At 37.7% G+C, this 16,743-nt stretch overlaps 2 protein-coding genes across 2 annotated transcripts in view; one reads left to right on the top strand and one right to left on the bottom strand.

The window, feature by feature from the left end:
• The first annotated feature begins 6,108 nt into the window (after nt 1-6,108).
• LOC108976493 (auxilin-related protein 1) lies at nt 6,109-7,301 on the top strand. The gene is made up of 2 exons (XM_018945620.1): nt 6,109-6,200; nt 6,255-7,301. Exons 1-2 carry the CDS (start codon nt 6,161-6,163, stop codon nt 7,283-7,285), a joined length of 1,071 nt encoding a protein of 356 aa, XP_018801165.1. The 5' UTR covers nt 6,109-6,160; the 3' UTR covers nt 7,286-7,301.
• A 2,219-nt stretch (nt 7,302-9,520) lies between these two features.
• LOC108976471 overlaps nt 9,521-16,743 on the bottom strand; it is a 9,886-nt gene continuing 2,663 nt past the window's right edge. Inside the window, 5 exon segments of the mRNA XM_018945589.1 lie at nt 9,521-10,524; nt 10,592-10,747; nt 11,018-11,506; nt 11,570-11,851; nt 13,795-13,934. Of these exon segments, the coding sequence (XP_018801134.1) occupies nt 9,874-10,524; nt 10,592-10,747; nt 11,018-11,506; nt 11,570-11,851; nt 13,795-13,815 (1,599 nt within the window). The 5' untranslated portion in view covers nt 13,816-13,934 and the 3' untranslated portion in view covers nt 9,521-9,873.

Genomic DNA, 16,743 nt, shown 5'->3' with positions numbered 1-16,743 from the left:
GAGCGTATGCAATTAAACTTCGTAGTGACACGTTCGTGTATCATAGCTGATACAAATTTTTTGTTACCGTTATATCGCTGTCAAGATGTGTGGGATAGTTCAAAAATTCATCGATAACCTCTAAAAACGCCTACAGCAATATGATTTCGAAAATAAGTGTTGCACGTGTACCGTTAAAAATTAATTTTTGTATGGGGACAGGGAACCTGTTAAGTAAAGTCTTCGTATCGTTTGTAGAACTCAGTTTACAAAAAATCCGCAAGTAGTAATGGCAGTCTTTYGAAGTTATGTGACATATTTTGGATGTAAGTTTCTCGATATCGGTTTGAAATTAAATTTAACAGTTATTATTTAGTTTAGTTTTAGTTTTTGTGACAAAAGCTCACATACGCTTCTCGATATGGTATAACATAGTAAAATTATAGTATACCAGCATCGAAATACTTACTATTAATTTACGTTTTTATCTGAGAAACCATTATACGATGTGATTTTCTATGAAGTATAACCGAAGTATGCTTCAATCAAGGATCTACTTTTTTTTTTAATTAACTTTATCAATCCTGTTGGATTTTGGCTTGTAAAAATGCCTTCCAGACGCCTATGTTACGCGCCATCTTCTCCAGTCTCATACACCAAGATTACTGCACCAGAGAAACGGTCTACTTCGACGTCTTTTACTACCGACTCTCCCATCAAAAGCATTTTTTCGCTGGAGCATCAGTATCCGGTCTCACATCATTAAAAAGCCAGCGCAGMTGCTGGATATTTATTCACTGGACAATGTCAATGATGTGGTACAGTGCAAATGTCTCCTCTTTGGTGCGGATAAGATAGTGGTCGCTAACACGTAAATGACCAAACATCTTTAGAATCCCCCAAGTATCAGCTCACTACTTTTGGACATTGCCCATGTTTCTGCGCTTCTGTATGGCGCGTTTGCTATGGGCGACTTTATAGTATTATTTTATCTGTCTAGAAAGGGCTTTCTATCATAATTGCCAATTTGGTGGATGGGTACCCAGGTACCCATGGATTTCTGTATCCATCTTATATCCTTTTTTTTGATGACACCTTTTCGAATACTTGCTTTTCGATAACAGGACTTCGGTTCGCCATATGTACATAGTTACCTTCTGACCTACTGTTAGGGAARCATGAAGATTTTTTTCAAAATCAATTCTGTTATAGAGAGATAGGAGATTCACTTATAAAGTTGTTCCTATAATTACCTTTCACTTTGAACTTTATACAAATATTACATGTGTTAGACTATCTTATTTGCCCGTTCTAGGTGTCATCAACGGTCAYAATAATTTTCAACCGTTTGAAAGATAGTTGAAGTTATTTTCAGTTAAAATGAACGGTAACRCCATTTGCCATTGGAGGAATCGCTCGAGTGGACACTGTTACCGCGATCATTTAAGAAGCTCAAAATTTTCGTTGAAAATTCCTAACWAAATTAAAAATGCTAAGGTAAGGTAAATAAAAATCAATCAAAAAATACTAATTACTTAGTCATTAACTCAATACTTTACAACGCAATAATGACGGAGCATGACTGAAACTTAAACTGTTTAATGTTACACTGTCATCCACGTAATACAACGACCTGTTAGTTACGAGAGCTGTCTGCTAAGTCCATATGTAGTGCTTACCATGGCGAAAAGACTTTAAATAAAGTAATGTTGCCGAACATTTCTTTTTCTTTTTTTTAGTGTCTTAGTTGCTCTGGCTCTGAGTAGCTTCATCAACATAAAACGCATACAGTATTTTCCTACATTCTCTACTTAAAACAGAATATAAATCTTTTAYCAATATTATTCAGAATACCTATATGAATGGCATAATCTCATTGGAGTTAATACTGAAGTATTGYCGAATCATAATCTCGAACAACCAAAGCATTTTTGGGAATTTGTGTGCTTGTGGTTGGTGTACTATATAATATCACTTGTTTTCTGCACCCGACTTTTTCAACTTCAGTGTGTTGTTTTAGAACTTTTGAACCATAGATCTGGAAATTTTTTCACGCGCGTTAAAATCGGCAGCAGTTAAATATTCGTAGATCTGCCGGTGTTGAAGACAATTGCATTTGTTAGTCAGTCTGTTTTACCATTGTTTCAACTCCACAAAGATAATAATAAATTATTTTGACCAAATGAATTGATACTTTAGGCATCCATTCCCATGATAGCCGAGTCTATGTAAACGGAACGGGCCCGGATTTTTATTCAATCAAGGACAGTCAACATCGGCAGCATTCTTCAAATTTCGAAGTTTTTTCCGTAGCTACAACAACAAACCTTCCGGAATATATTTTTTGCCTAAGCAAAAAGTCTTCGCCGTCGAAAAAAGAATGAGATTTTGTAATCACAAGTCTACCGAACCGCGCTCGTACCGTAATCTTATCCGCAAATCGCTGCAACGGCATTGAATGCAGCGCCGTTGAAGTGGATTTTTCTAGAGAAGTGAATTTTTTCATCATAAAAACGAGTGCAGGGGAAAAGTAACTGCAAAAGATCGACACCGAATTACGAAGGAAAACAAAGTAACAAAAACGATCTTGCACTTTCATCCAACTTAGTGGTCAGCAACACCAGCAACACCAGCCACGCCGAGAGCCATGCATTGCTAATAAAATGCATGTAAAATAAAGTTGAACACACGTCTGAACTCCGGTGTTATGACAGAGCTAAACAAAACAATTGCAACAAAAACAATTGCAAAATGCGCAATCGCAGATGCTGGTCAACAGGCAAACGTTCATGACCGGCCAGCGAGAGCAACGGCTGCTTACGGTGGCGCTGCACCGGCCTATACACAAATCACTAGCCTTTTCACTCACTCTGCGGCGCGGCAGAAACTTTATAAATACGATTGCTGGGCGCGCATGTGCAACGTCTTTGCCACTTAATGTATTCGCGTGCGGCTGAAAATCGATAGCAGGCAACGCACACACACCACATATCAAATTGAAACTGTTGCTCGAACTACTGGTGTTGCGGTAGCGCATTCGAGTTCCGTTCACACAGGTTCACTCCGGATATACAAGCATATATAGATATACATATGTACTATATGTAAGCGTGGGATTGCGAACGAAGCTGAAAGTGGTTTTTCCTGAAAAGTAAAAGCGTCCAACTACTACATAACCTGACACGCTTGCCACCACTCCAGGCTTGCGGCATCCCATTCCGCCAACATCGCCTTGGACTTGTACGCCTAACGACATTGAAGTCACATTTGAATTTTGAATGCGTTCGCAACTTCAAGAAGGAAAAAATCGTTATTTTTTATTGTGAAAAATTGTTACAACCAAATTATTCGCATACATTTACATCTGTGAGCTAACGCATGCTCGACTGTACGCGCGTTCAGTCAGTTGCGATTAGATATTGACGGCGTCAGGACGCGGTTAAAAACTTTGCATCTGCTTTACTCAAACGGGAAGTAAATATTCAACAGGAAATAACTGTTAAGGACTCATTTACAAAAAGTGCGCGGAAATCAAATAAAATAGCATTTTTTGTTATAATAAGTAATAACAATCCAGTGCAGTGTTAAAGAGACCCATTTTAGTTAAGTGTGAATTTCATACTAGGAAGTGCTTTAATAGTGTGAATTTCATACTAGGAAGTGCTTTAATAAAAGAAATTCACAATAAATATTTATAAAGACAGTCTTGAGGTTTGTAATTGAGCATCGGAGACTTTTAAAGAGTTGATGAACTCCGTTATTCATTTGGATGTGTTCACATGAGAGTAATTAATTTCAAATGTCGCACCAAAATTTTTTAAAAGYTTTTTAATGATACAAACACGCACCGAAACTAAATTTTATGAGCTTAGTTGAAAGCGAGATCGAACCGAAATTCTGCATTGAAACGTATGGGTCTAAATATGTACAGTAACGAGCAAAACTGAGCAAATGTTCTAACATTTTGTTTTAAAGCTATACAAAAATACTAAAACGGAGCAAAATTCAATTCAATTGTTGAGTGTTTTATTCCTTAAAAAAATTTTAAACAAATATTTTTTTTAAAACCTAAAAATTAAAAATTCATTTTAAATGGCCCGATATGTCGTCATTAGAAAAAATGTCGACAACATCAAACTCCCTCCTTCATGCTTTATCATCTGCTTAAAACTGTGGCTTTCGATGCTATTGCCAGTAATAATTTATATCATCGCGCTGAAATTGGTTAATTTTCACTTCGTCTGACCAAGTCACACACTTGCAATGCTCAACGCCACACTTTTTACAAAATTTGGAAAATGCTAGACGTGGTTTAATATATTGCTCAGTAAGATCGTTTTTTTCTTCTGCAGCCTAGTTTAGTGTCACAGTACTATTTTTCCTCATATACCGTTCCATTGAACATGCATCTCGGTCTCAGAGCTGTTCTCCAAGAATTCTGCCACATAAAATATTGCGCCTCTGGAGAAGATTAACTACAGTGTGTTGGCTTATAGATAATTTTTCGGCTATTTTTTTCGAGGAATTTCCATCTTTCATCAACACCAGGATGCAGTTTTGTATGTCAGCATTTATTTTTCTCACTATTTTTATAGCTAGCGAGAAGGTAATGTTTCAGGAAAGTAAACTGAACAAATAGCGGCAAATATATTTTGCTAGTTCTCATGATCAGTATAACTATGTAAAGATAAGCAAAACACGCACCGCTGAYCAAATGATGCTTCTTTTAAAATTTTCCGCGGTACTTTTTATTAAAAATTTCAAACTTTTTTTTGTGTATCTCAGAATAAACCATAAAATGTCTTGAAACTTTTATAGAGATAATGGCGTTTTTTTCTTTCCCCCGCTTTCCCTGTGAGAGCTGGATAACTCGCCGGTTCGCTACATTATTTCTGATTTCATCGATGACTTCAGGAAACCACACACTTATTGAATTTTGCTCATTTTTAGTTTGGTCACCACTTAAGACACTACAAACGTTTTCAATAGCGTTCTACTTGAGTTTTGAAGTTTTTATAAAATAGTAGATGAAATTTGTCTCAATTTATGGAAAGATAGTATTTTATAAAAATCAATGTTTTGGTTTTTTCTTTGAGGCATAATTCTTAATTTCGAAAAAYGTCCTTACGGAACCTTCCCATTCCCTAAAAAGATCACCTCTCTTAATTTATTAAATAAAAAATCAGTAAAAAACGTATAAGAATTTGGTGATAGATCTGCAGCTATAACACACCGCTTTAAGAAATTACATCTTTCAGTTATAAAGCAAACACTGTGTGTTTTGGTAATTTTCCACTTTGATTGTTATACCTGAAAGTCTTCTTCTGTTAACATCCATAATCCTTCAAATATTTAGACACAGATAGAAGAAGAAATTATTTTAAGGTTTGCACCGCGACCTAAGGYCTATTGTGGCCTCTCTTCTATCACATATATTCACAAAGGCCCAACACTTTGATAAGTTCCATGAACTTGCTGGGCGCAATACAATTTTTGCCTCGAAGAAGAAGATCTTCACGTTAAAAAAACAGTAGCGTATAAAAAAATTATGCCAAGACCGTTGCTGAAAYTTCCACAAAACTTAGCTGGTCACGAAAAAATTTAAATATTCTTGGATAACCTTTAAACCATTACCATTGAAAAAATATTCGACAAGAAAAGGTTCCAACAAAAGCGCTGATAAGCCTGTCCTCGAACTCATATAGATTTCGATCTAATTATAGTTGTCGACCTGGAGTTTTCTAAGTTCAGGAAGTTTGTAAAAAGTATTATAATAAAGTATACTCGTTACAGCGGTTAGTCTTCATTTAAGAAAGCGCGATTTCATTGGAAACAAATTGAGTTGTAATGATAAAACTTTAAACGTCGGATACCAGAAGTATATCTTGGCGAGAAAGGCCCTTCAATATAGAATACATTACTTATACTTGGTCATTTCTATAACTTGAGATGTTTCTTAAGCTAAACTCCAATCAAAGGCTTTGTTTTTAATACAAAATATCTTTCAAATGAGCCTCAACAATTTTTACCATCCTAAAGAACTCTCGATCTCATACTTATATTGTATTTATCTGACTTTAGCCTTAAAATGTTGTATTGTTAATATGTAAGCCTTATCTATATTTTTAGATTGCGACAGAAATTTTGAAATTTTCCATAATCTTTAATTTAAACAACAAATATGTCACGCCTCTACATTGCCACAGTGCTACTGCTGCTTAGTAAGTGCTTTGTAATTGGTTAAGAAAAATAATACACACATTTTTCATACGCAGTTCCTTCGGTCTTGTCAGTGAGCACATTTTTCACCGTTACGTCACGCAAAGTAAAACGCACAGGAAGCTATTTAAGTGTACCACCTCCACTGYCACCACACTCCCAACCTCAACCACACGCTCAATCTCAACCCCACCATCCACCGCCWCCTCAACCACAGCCCCAACCATCCCCGGCCACTGCTGCGTCACATCGGGTGGAACACGAACCTTATCCCTACGAAGACATTAACGARCATGATTATCACTCTCAGTCAGAAATAGACCATTACGAAACCGATTTCAAGCCCACACAAACACTTTCACACTCCAGTGTGCACAGYGCCCCCACCTCTTCGAAATTTCTCATTGACAATGGTCTGCGTAGCATAGCCAAAGGTTCCGCCGATCAAGCAAATTCAGCAGTTGCCAGTCAAAATGCYGCTGGCAAACAAGCCGCCTATGTGGCGAAGAGYACGCTAGCACAGGCTGCGGCGCAAGCAGCCGGTACCGCAGTGGCTGTGCTCAAAGGTAAAGAGGTACTTTTGCGACGACTCGAAGATCAAAATGTAGACGAACACAAAAACTTGGAAGGCGAATTGTCGCAACTGCAACAGGCGAAACGTTCGGCCAAGACAGCACAATATGCCGCACAACAAGCCATTAATCACGTGTCGGTRCTAACGGCGACGCTTAACAATGCACAATCYGCTGCGGAGCTGACACAGAGGGCAGCTTCTGAGGCAGCTGCCGAGTTGGCCTCACAAATCGATATGGTRGCACAGGCTAAATCGAAGTTGGAACAAATAGAATCGCAACTCTACACGGCGCGTCTAGATTATGAGGAGACCAAGGAAGCGGCAGAGAAGGCCACATCGTCGGCGCAAGAGGCGCAAATCAATGCTAACGATGCCGCAGTGCATGCGAAYGTGGAGCTCAGCGAGTCGGTGAGTGTGGATGCGCATGATAAAAGCGATTACACTGTGGGCACGGTACTTGCTGTGGACTCCGTGCAGCATGGCAGCGTTGGAGGAACGCATAAGAAGAAATAAATCTCGTGTGCGAAGGCAGAGCAATAAGCTTAGGTTTAAGTTTGTAATTTTTAATACTTTTTATATTAACTTGCATTCAAATGTACCTAATAAATGTTTATTTATCGAACAAACGGGACAAAAAATTTATTACTGACGCGCGAAAGTGTAAATAAAGTAAASTTACTAGTCTGCAGAACAAATAATACGTGTATCAACCTCAGTGTAATGCAAGCTTTATAGTCGAGAAAAAAAAATAACTAGGATACATATTTCTACCTCCACCAAACAACTGACATACGTTAAAAGCTTTAGCTTCTCCACATACATACCTCTTAGATAGTCTCTAGTTAAAACGCCTGCAACTGCGGTAAGGTGACACGTTCCCAGTACCATTTTTTGTAAGCTAATCGGCTTTAATATTGATATCATCRGCCTCAWYACCGGCACCGTTAGTTCTGCTTTCTCCAGACTGGACAAGGAAGCAAAGCAGATGGGTCTGGCAGTGAACGAGGGCAAGACAAAATATCTCCTGYCATCAAACAAACAGTCGTCGCACACGCGATTTGGCTCTCACGTCATTGTTGACAGTCATAACTTTGAAGTCGGTGATAATTTCGTCTATATTGGAACCGGTATTAACACCAAAAACAACGTCAGCATCGAAATCCAACACAGAGAAAATTTCACCAAAAGGTGCTACTTCGGACTGAGTAGGCAATTGAGAAGCAAAGTCCTCTCTCGACAAACAAAAACCAAACTTTATAAGTCACTCATAATTACCGTCCTATCCAATTGGCGCCACRTAGCTTAAAGAAGAAACGACTGGCGCGCTGTTGTTAACTCGCCTATAATCGCGTAAGCGGTGTCTACTCCAATTAAGATGAAGAATCGGCTTTACAGACTCAAACRCTTCACTTTAGCTATGTACGCTCGGAAGTCTCATCAGCAAATAGCGTGATGCAATTGATAMAAAGGCCAAACACTTCTCAGCCACTCTTGAACATACCAGGTTGTTCAATAAGTTTTGTCGTTTGATAATAAGAACCCAATTTTATGATTCAAAATATACTTTATTATTCAGTATAATCTCCATGAACATTAATATACTTGCACCAACGATCCTCCAATCTCTGAATCTTAGTCCTGAAGTGAGAATCCGTAAAGTCTGCAAAATACGCTTCAACAGCCGTTATGACCTCTTCACTTGATGAAAAACGCTTGCCACGCATACATTTTTTGAGTTCAGGAAACAAATGGAAGTCGTGGTGTGCCAGATTTGGTGAAAACGTTGGATGCTCCAACAATTTGAACTTTAATTGATGGATTTTGGCCGTTGTCCAAATGCTCTTGTGGCACGGTGGATTATCCTGATGAAAAARGATGTTTTTCTTCTGCAAACCAGGTCTTTTTCCAAGAATATTTTCCTTCAACTCGTCCAAAAGGTTGCGATAATATTCAAAATTTATTTTTTTACCAGTTTGMAACTAATCCACAAACTAATTTCGCATCCCAAAAACTTATGCCATAACCTTCTTGGCCGATTTTTGGACACGAACTCGTTTCGAAACCGAACAACCAAGTTTACACCACTCTTTAGCCTCTTGTTTTGATTCAGGGTCATGGTGGTAGACCCGATTCTCATCCAAAGTGATGAGTCGACGCATAAAATTAACTTTATTATATTTAAAAGCTCCAAATATTGCTGAGAAAGTCTCATTCGAATAAGTTTTTGTTCCATTGTTAGGGAAAAACCCCAAAATTTCACATAAAATATGGCTCACACTGCATAATGAGATGTGTAGAGCCCGTACTAAGTCTCTCTCAGTCAATCGGCGATCTTACAAAACTATATCTTGTATTTTGGTTATGATTTCCGGTGTTGTTGCGCTTTTTGGACGTCCTTCACGTGGATCGTCTTCAAGGCTTTTACGACCACGTTTAAATTCAGCAACCCATATTGACTTCGAAAAGGAGCAGATACTCCCAAATGAGACCTTTCAAATATCACGCTGACAAGAAATCCAGATCAGTAATAGTTGATCTAAGGAACAATAGACGTTGGCTGTATTTTTCAAACACTTATCTACAGGGTAAAAATATACCATAAAGTTGTAACCATAGAATAACTTTTTCTTGATGCTTGGCTAACTCATCACTCCCCCAGTTCACAGTTGATCTCACGAAATTCACAAACACAATTTATTGTATAATATATTTTTTTATTAAAAAACATAAAATAATAAATAAGTTACATTACATGTAATTGTACGTTCATATTATAGGTATATCCAAGAATTTCCCACACACGCTGATTTTTTACTTTTTTTTTTATATTGATGTTGTGTGTCTGACATTACGGACTGAAAACTTAACACTAAGCTGGCGCAACAATCATACCCCCTATTTAATTACAATTTTTTATATAATTTTCTCTCWATTTCTCGAATGCGCACAATGACTATTTAGGAATGACGTATTTACTTAACAACCTATAAACAGTGTTAAGAAACCCATACTTGACGGCTTCATACTACATAACTCRACCGTTGCACCACCAACTTGCGCAGGTTCCGTTTCGTAACACCACTTCCACTAACTTAGTAATTTTAATCCCTGCATAGCGCTAACAAGCGCTCAACCCCCCTTACTYAAGCTTCATTCGTTTCTTGTGTTGTGGTCTGACCATTTGCCGCCTTGATGCTGTCCAACTTGGCCTTCAGCTCAGCCAGGCGATCGTAGACAGGTTGTGGTGTGATTATATCCACTTCGGTGGTGCCCTCTGGCAAGTCATCCGCCGTCGTTTTTATATCGTTGTTAAATTCGACTTTACGTGTCTTCAAAGTAGGGCTTATAGCGTCACTTTGTGCTTTCTCCGTCGCTACAGTGGTTGTATCTTCWACATGTATAGCAAAACTGCGCGCTTTATCGGACACATAGATATCATCGCTGTCCACGCGTCGTGCYCTAGAATTCTCTTCCTCAGCCATGGAATCTTTGAGTGTTTGTATATCCAAACCGCCATCACCGCCTTCATTGTCAGCATTTTTGCTGTATTTGGAGAAGTAAGTGAGCGACTTCATGAGCTGATAACTCTTAGAGATGGGTATATTGGAATCGTAGACACTTTTGCTGGCACTGCAATCCACATAGAACCACCAGTTGCATTTCAAGATTGTTTGATCGAAGAGTGTGCTCTCTGGACAAAGGAACGATTTGCGTACAAGTCCATCATCGGTGAGCGCACAAACATGAAACACCTGAACAAGAAATATACAATATAGTGGACCAGGTTGTCTTATCTTAGTTAGCAGCGTTGTTTCTTACCATGCAACCAAGATCTGTATCGGCATAGAGWCCTGGGAAATGCTTTTGCTTGCCGCATGAGAAACTCGTCGGTGGCAGATCAACTTTGGATTTAAAGTTATCATCGAAGTTTTTGTCATAACCAACTGGATAATATTCGCGTGGTGCATTCATGACCTATGAAAAAAATTTGGAATATTCTTTTAACTCTTTCGATAATTTTTATCTCTATAATATCCAACATATTGAGTTATTTCAGAAAACTCGCATATGACTTTCGACAGAGATAAAAGAGCAACATTAGCAAACATCGATAACTCGAAAGACAGAGTACTTGTCAAAGTTTAACCAATCCCTTTTCTTCTTACAGTCAAGTAACGGACAGTTAGAATGTTCAGTCTTCAATTGAGTTCTAGGAAACAGTAATAGTACATCCAATTTACATACCTTTGACATCTTACTCTCGAAAGCTACATTCTCTTTGATATTCTGACTATCGAGTTCGTTCTGTGGTTGGGCCCAATTCATCACCGGTGCTTTAATCGCTGCTACTGGTAACGGTGCTGGCGTTGTTGTTGTCGTAGTACGTGCTGTCGTCGAAGTACGTACGAATTCTTGACGCAACTTAGCCGCCAACATAGCACGATGCTCGGCTTTCATTTGTTGTTCACGTACGTAGATTGCATGTTTGATTGTGTCCACGGTGACATTGGCCGCCGAGGCTAATTCCTCCACCGTCACATCCTTCAAATCGAACTTCGGTTCCTCGAACTGCAAGTAATTTGGCTGCCCATGCATAATTCGTTCCTCTGCATTAGTKAGGGACTTTGTAACGGCAGCGAGACGTGCGACCGAATTAGGCATTGCCTGGAAGGCGGGCACTGCAAGCGGTTGCGAGACAGAAGGGTTCGCGACGTGGAATGTACGATTGGAGTTCTATATACATAAATAATTTWAATTAAAATATAGTATTTAAAATTRAAATACTTCTACACTCACCATTGGATCGGAGTAACCCTCTACCAACTTGTTGTTGAGGCGAACTCTCGGATTTGGTGAGTCCACTGCGACATTCGTGCGTCGCTGYGCCATTTGTGCTACGGGCACAGTTGCAGTTTTCGGTATGGGTCGAAATGCTGGCACACCTAACGGTAAAGGTCTCGCCTCTGTCATTAGTTGTGTTGGCGCTACTTGACGCTTAAGATTCTCTCTGTAAGCGGCGTTGTAGTTTGGAGAGGCTCGCGCGCCAATACGTTTCTCGGGTATGGGATGCTGTACTGGCTGAAAGGSAGTCAAGATATTGCATTAGTTCACATAAATATCTGTTTTCATCGAATAATATTAAAAATATAGCAATATTTATCTGTGGATTATTTTGCGATATGAGGCCATGATCCTGAGAGCAGCACTGGCCTACCCTATATTTTAAAACCCTACAATATTATTCAAATATTTTGGAAATTATGTGTGGACCATGATGTACTTATGAGCACGAAGTAGGTTCTCTTTTTTAAATAATGGTGATGATATTTGGTCCATACGATTTATTTATGTTGCTCTGAAGACTTGGCAATAGTAAWTCTAACACGGTCTATAAAAGAATAGACAGACGAACAGACATATAAAATATTCGAGTGTCACATCTGAACTGCTCTGCTAAGCCAAGTTGTTAGTTTATTTTTATCTTAAATAGTTGCTAACAAAATCCATGGAGAGTGAAGCTTTCGATTATCAAATAAAAAAATCAGCTCTATTGTATCCTGGTCCAGAAGTAACTGGTTACAACAACATTATTCCAGGTAAACTTACTTTGGCAGCATCAAAGAAATCTACACTGAGCAAGTTTTATAAAAGTCCTTTCTTGGTTAACAAAAATATCATTTTATAACCTTCGAACTCGTTTTTTTTTTTTAATTTCAGGCTATAAGTACCCAGGAATTGCTGTGATCTCATACTTTCTCATACTTGCTTTAGTAGCCAACTACATTTGAAGTGGAAGCTCTCTTGTGCTAGACAGAATTCTTCTACGAAGTGGAGGATATGTTGATAAATGAAGCGATCTGTCAAACTGTCATTGCAATCAAAACTTCCTTTTATTTCGTGGTGGTCTAATATATTTATTATTTCTCCGCAAAATGCACTCCCGAAAACATAACGAGACGAATTGTYTCGTAATCTCTATTTTCAWCAATAAAAGGATAAAGGTATAAAGAATGTMAGCGCTTTTTACTGAATTATGTGGGTATAATATTTAAARTGGRRTGAAMTASGGACAGKAAAGATAGAGGAATGCTTCCGTTASTTGGAAAGACCGAGTAKKRCCGTTCTTAAACCATAGTTAGGMTCATTRCTAACCAAATTAAGTTTTATTCGGCAACTCAGTAAATTGGATGAAAACCTTATTTTTTACACCCCAGCAGTCCACCGAGCATTGGGAGAGTATATCTCGTTTCATCCGGCTCTTGGCTATTCACATAAATTTTGAAGGTGGGATCTTAATAAGAGGTGCCCGCCGATGACCACTTTGTTTGGTATGTTCATCATCAACCATATTCCAAACCATTGCTCCAAACAACCTTTGAAGGAGCTGAGTAGTCTGGGGCAGATTAGACCCGGACCAGCTCGTATGTCTTTTCATTTCCTTCTATTCATATATGATTGGGTACCCAAATGAGTAAACGAGTTACCTGCAGAGAGTCTAGTCATTGCTTGCTTGCATAACGTAAAGCAGTGGGAGTAGATATTGGCGCTACGAATTGCCTTATTATCTGCTTATGTGCCCACTAGAAGATTAATGGACTTGCTGCTTAGAGCAATAGCCCACTGGGCATCTTTTGCTATGCCAGTAATTTCAGTCTGACTGACTGAATTTTAGTAATTTAATTTAAAGCTATCTTCTGGGAATGATTCACTACAGAAGATTTCTATTTCGCTCTTTAATCTGTCGATAGATATGTAGATTTCGGTACAGCAGCAATAAAAAATAAATCTTCGATGTTACTATATTCTTATAAAATATAAAAAATCACAAAAAAATTWAAAAAATCKATTAAGGTATTCTTAGAGTTCGACKGAGGTCTCTAAAAGGTGAAAAACGGAAGCAAAAAATATATTACCACAGCTGACCTTAACAACATTTTAGCCTWGGCAAATTTTCTCAGCTTAGTATATTTAAGTGTTTGTTAACYTTTTTGTGCCTTCAAAATGTATGACGTTGAACTTACCGGCTTTTGTGTGGCAGGCATTACACCTGCAGCGCTGGGTGGTGGCCCATTTTTATAGCTAATGGCGCGTCGTCGCTCCGGTTCACCCTCTACATTGCCGAGTGATTCAGCGAAGCCCAGTTCATCGCCTAAACTGAAACCTAGAAACACATAATAAATCATTTATATACTAATTAAAAATATTATTAATGATTATATTATCTTTTAATACATATTTTACAACTAAAAGATTTTAATTTTTTTATATACAAAAAAATAATAATTTCGTTAAAAGTATATAATTTTGTTTTAATTAAAAAGAAAATCTTAATATTTTTCAGTTAATTAACTGTTTTAGTTTTTTAGCAATCTTCATCTACGTTTTTCGCCTCTAAATTGGCGCGTAAACGCTTGAAGCACAGCAGTCGGAAATGGCAGCTTGCAWGCAAGGTGARCAGATTGCACTCATTAGCAGCTATAGCTACACACTTGACGGCGTTGCCGAGCTTTTGRCGATGTGCACGGCGCAAGCGTGTGCGGCCAGTCGGTCGGTCGCCGCAATTGCTGCATACTCGCCGTTGGTTTTTCACTTTTCACCTGCTTTTGAGCACAGATTCGCATTGTTTCTTATTTTTTAACTTCATATGTGTGTGTTTTTTTGTTGTTTTCGATACAATATGTCATTGACATTGGCATAAATACATAATTAATTTTTTTTTTATAAATATACCTATTATTGATTTGACGCAAATTTTAATGTGTTTTTGGTGTTTTAAAATTGTGTGTACCTTGCCAACTAATTTTTGCAAACAGCAGCATTTCTAATCGTTTTGTTAAAATTTCAAATGCTTATTGTTTTTAGCAACTGTGAAAAGTTTAAAGCATGAATCTTAATTGAAAATATATGCTATGTTTTAATAATTTTAACAAGCAAACATAAAATGTTAATTAAGAAATTATGTTTACAGTGATGCCTTGATAACGATTCTGCGGGATATATGGTCATATGCAAGGTACTGAGTTCAGTATTTCAACTATTTATAGTATAAGTATAAGCCGTCACAAACTTTATTTGCGAGCGAGAGCACTGTGAAAATAATAGAAAACAAAAATTTAAAAGACAAATTTGAATAAAGTGAAGTAAATCAAAAATCTTCAATTTGTTGTCGGTTTACCAAAGTGTCTCGAAATAAGTACAAAAGAAGGTACTAATACTAATCTGTTGTTTTTTGCCATAATATAATGAACCTCTAAACCATGAAATCTCGCTAAGTAAATCATTAGTGTTTAATATACGATGTCTTTCTAAAGTACATAAGTGCATTTGGCGATTTTTACGATGCGTGAAATTATTAAACAAAGAAGTGCCATTAAATTTTGTGTGCGAAATCAAATTTCTGCTATCGAAACCTTCAGAATGTTGAAAAAGTCTTTCGGTGATAATTGTTCACCGCGAGCAAGTGTTTTTGATTAGTAAAAATTATTCAAAGAGGGTCGAGAACGTATTGACGACGAAGCAAATCCAGGACGGCCATCAACACGTTAATAAAACAAAGGAATTTGVTCWTGAGAATCGATGATTAACAGTCAGAAATCTTTCTGGTAWCGTTGGAATATTGGAATGATCAGTGAAAACGATTTTGAAAGTTCATTTGAGCCTAAGAAAAGAGAAAACACGATTGGTTCCAAAATCACTCAATTCTTTCGAAAAATAGCGTCACGTTAACGTCTGTGGAGTATTATTACTGGCGATGAGTTTTGTGTCTATGCTTACGATCTGGAAACAGACGATGAATCGGCCCRATATCGTGAGAAAGGTGAGCCGAAGCTGAAAAAACCACGTCAAAACACATGGTTATGTTGACAGTTTTCTTCGATTATTGAGGTGCGTTGTAGTCCGAATTCCTTCCGACCAATCAAACTTTAAACAAGGARTACCATTTAAGTGTTATGCATCGTTTGCGTGAAGCTGTTCATAAAAATTGGCAAGAAATATGGGCCGACAGCTCTTRGTTATTATACCACTTCAATGCACCGTCACTACATAGACACTACATTGATTCTTCGYGAGTTTTTCGCCAAGTTTTCAACCAATATCKTTCCGCAGCCACYGTATTCGTCTGATTTAGCTCCGTGTGATTTCTGGCTATTCAGCAAACTCTAACGACCCCTTYGGGCTATCCGTTTTGAGTAAATTGTAGACAATAAACGTAAATCGCTGCGCGCAAATCTGCCTCTTTACTGCTCATCATTTCGATGATAAAAGCAAAAATATCAAACACATAATATTGGAAAATTATTCTTTCTTCCTTTTTTCTGATTGAAGGTTAACAAAAAAAACYATAAACTTCTGGCTTTTATTCTGGTCCTTAATCGCTGGTAGCTTAACTGGATGATAGGATTGAATGATAGAACCGTTTTCACCAAGTTGGGCAGAAAACTGTTCACAAAACTTGGATTTTGAACAGGCAAAGTTGTGTAAACGTCATGAGCCATATATCTGCATGTTCAGATGAGACATTCTTCATCATTTTGAAATTCCTTTCATGGTTGCAACAGCGCTCGGTTTCAATAGAATATTTATGTTTAGCATTACGTTATGCAAATATGCATAATATACTGTATGATCTGCAAAAAAGTCCACGTCTGAACTCCGTATGTATATGCAGCTGATTGATATAGATTTAAGAGCTGACAGCTATCATTTCGTGTACTGCTTAAAAACTAACCAATACTTCTTCTTTTGGTAAAGTTTACCAGRACTTAACTGACAGATCGTTTCTAAGCTGATATTGAGAAATTCATTTTTTAGCTTATTGCCTATAAAGTTCTGGTTAACCCCTTAACTATATATTGAGAAATTGCCCTTAGAATACTGAAAATTATAAGACAGAACTCAAATGTGGGCTAACGAAARGACCGCTGGTTTAAATCAACTAACTCGTATAACTAAATGAAAATAGATTAGTA

The sequence above is a fragment of the Bactrocera latifrons genome, unplaced genomic scaffold (genome assembly GCF_001853355.1).
Source record: "Bactrocera latifrons isolate USDA-ARS-PBARC rearing strain unplaced genomic scaffold, ASM185335v1 scaffold_77, whole genome shotgun sequence".
Taxonomy (NCBI): domain Eukaryota; kingdom Metazoa; phylum Arthropoda; class Insecta; order Diptera; family Tephritidae; genus Bactrocera; species Bactrocera latifrons.
The sequence above is the reverse complement of the archived record's forward strand: the minus strand, read 5'-3'. Positions and strand labels throughout refer to the sequence as shown.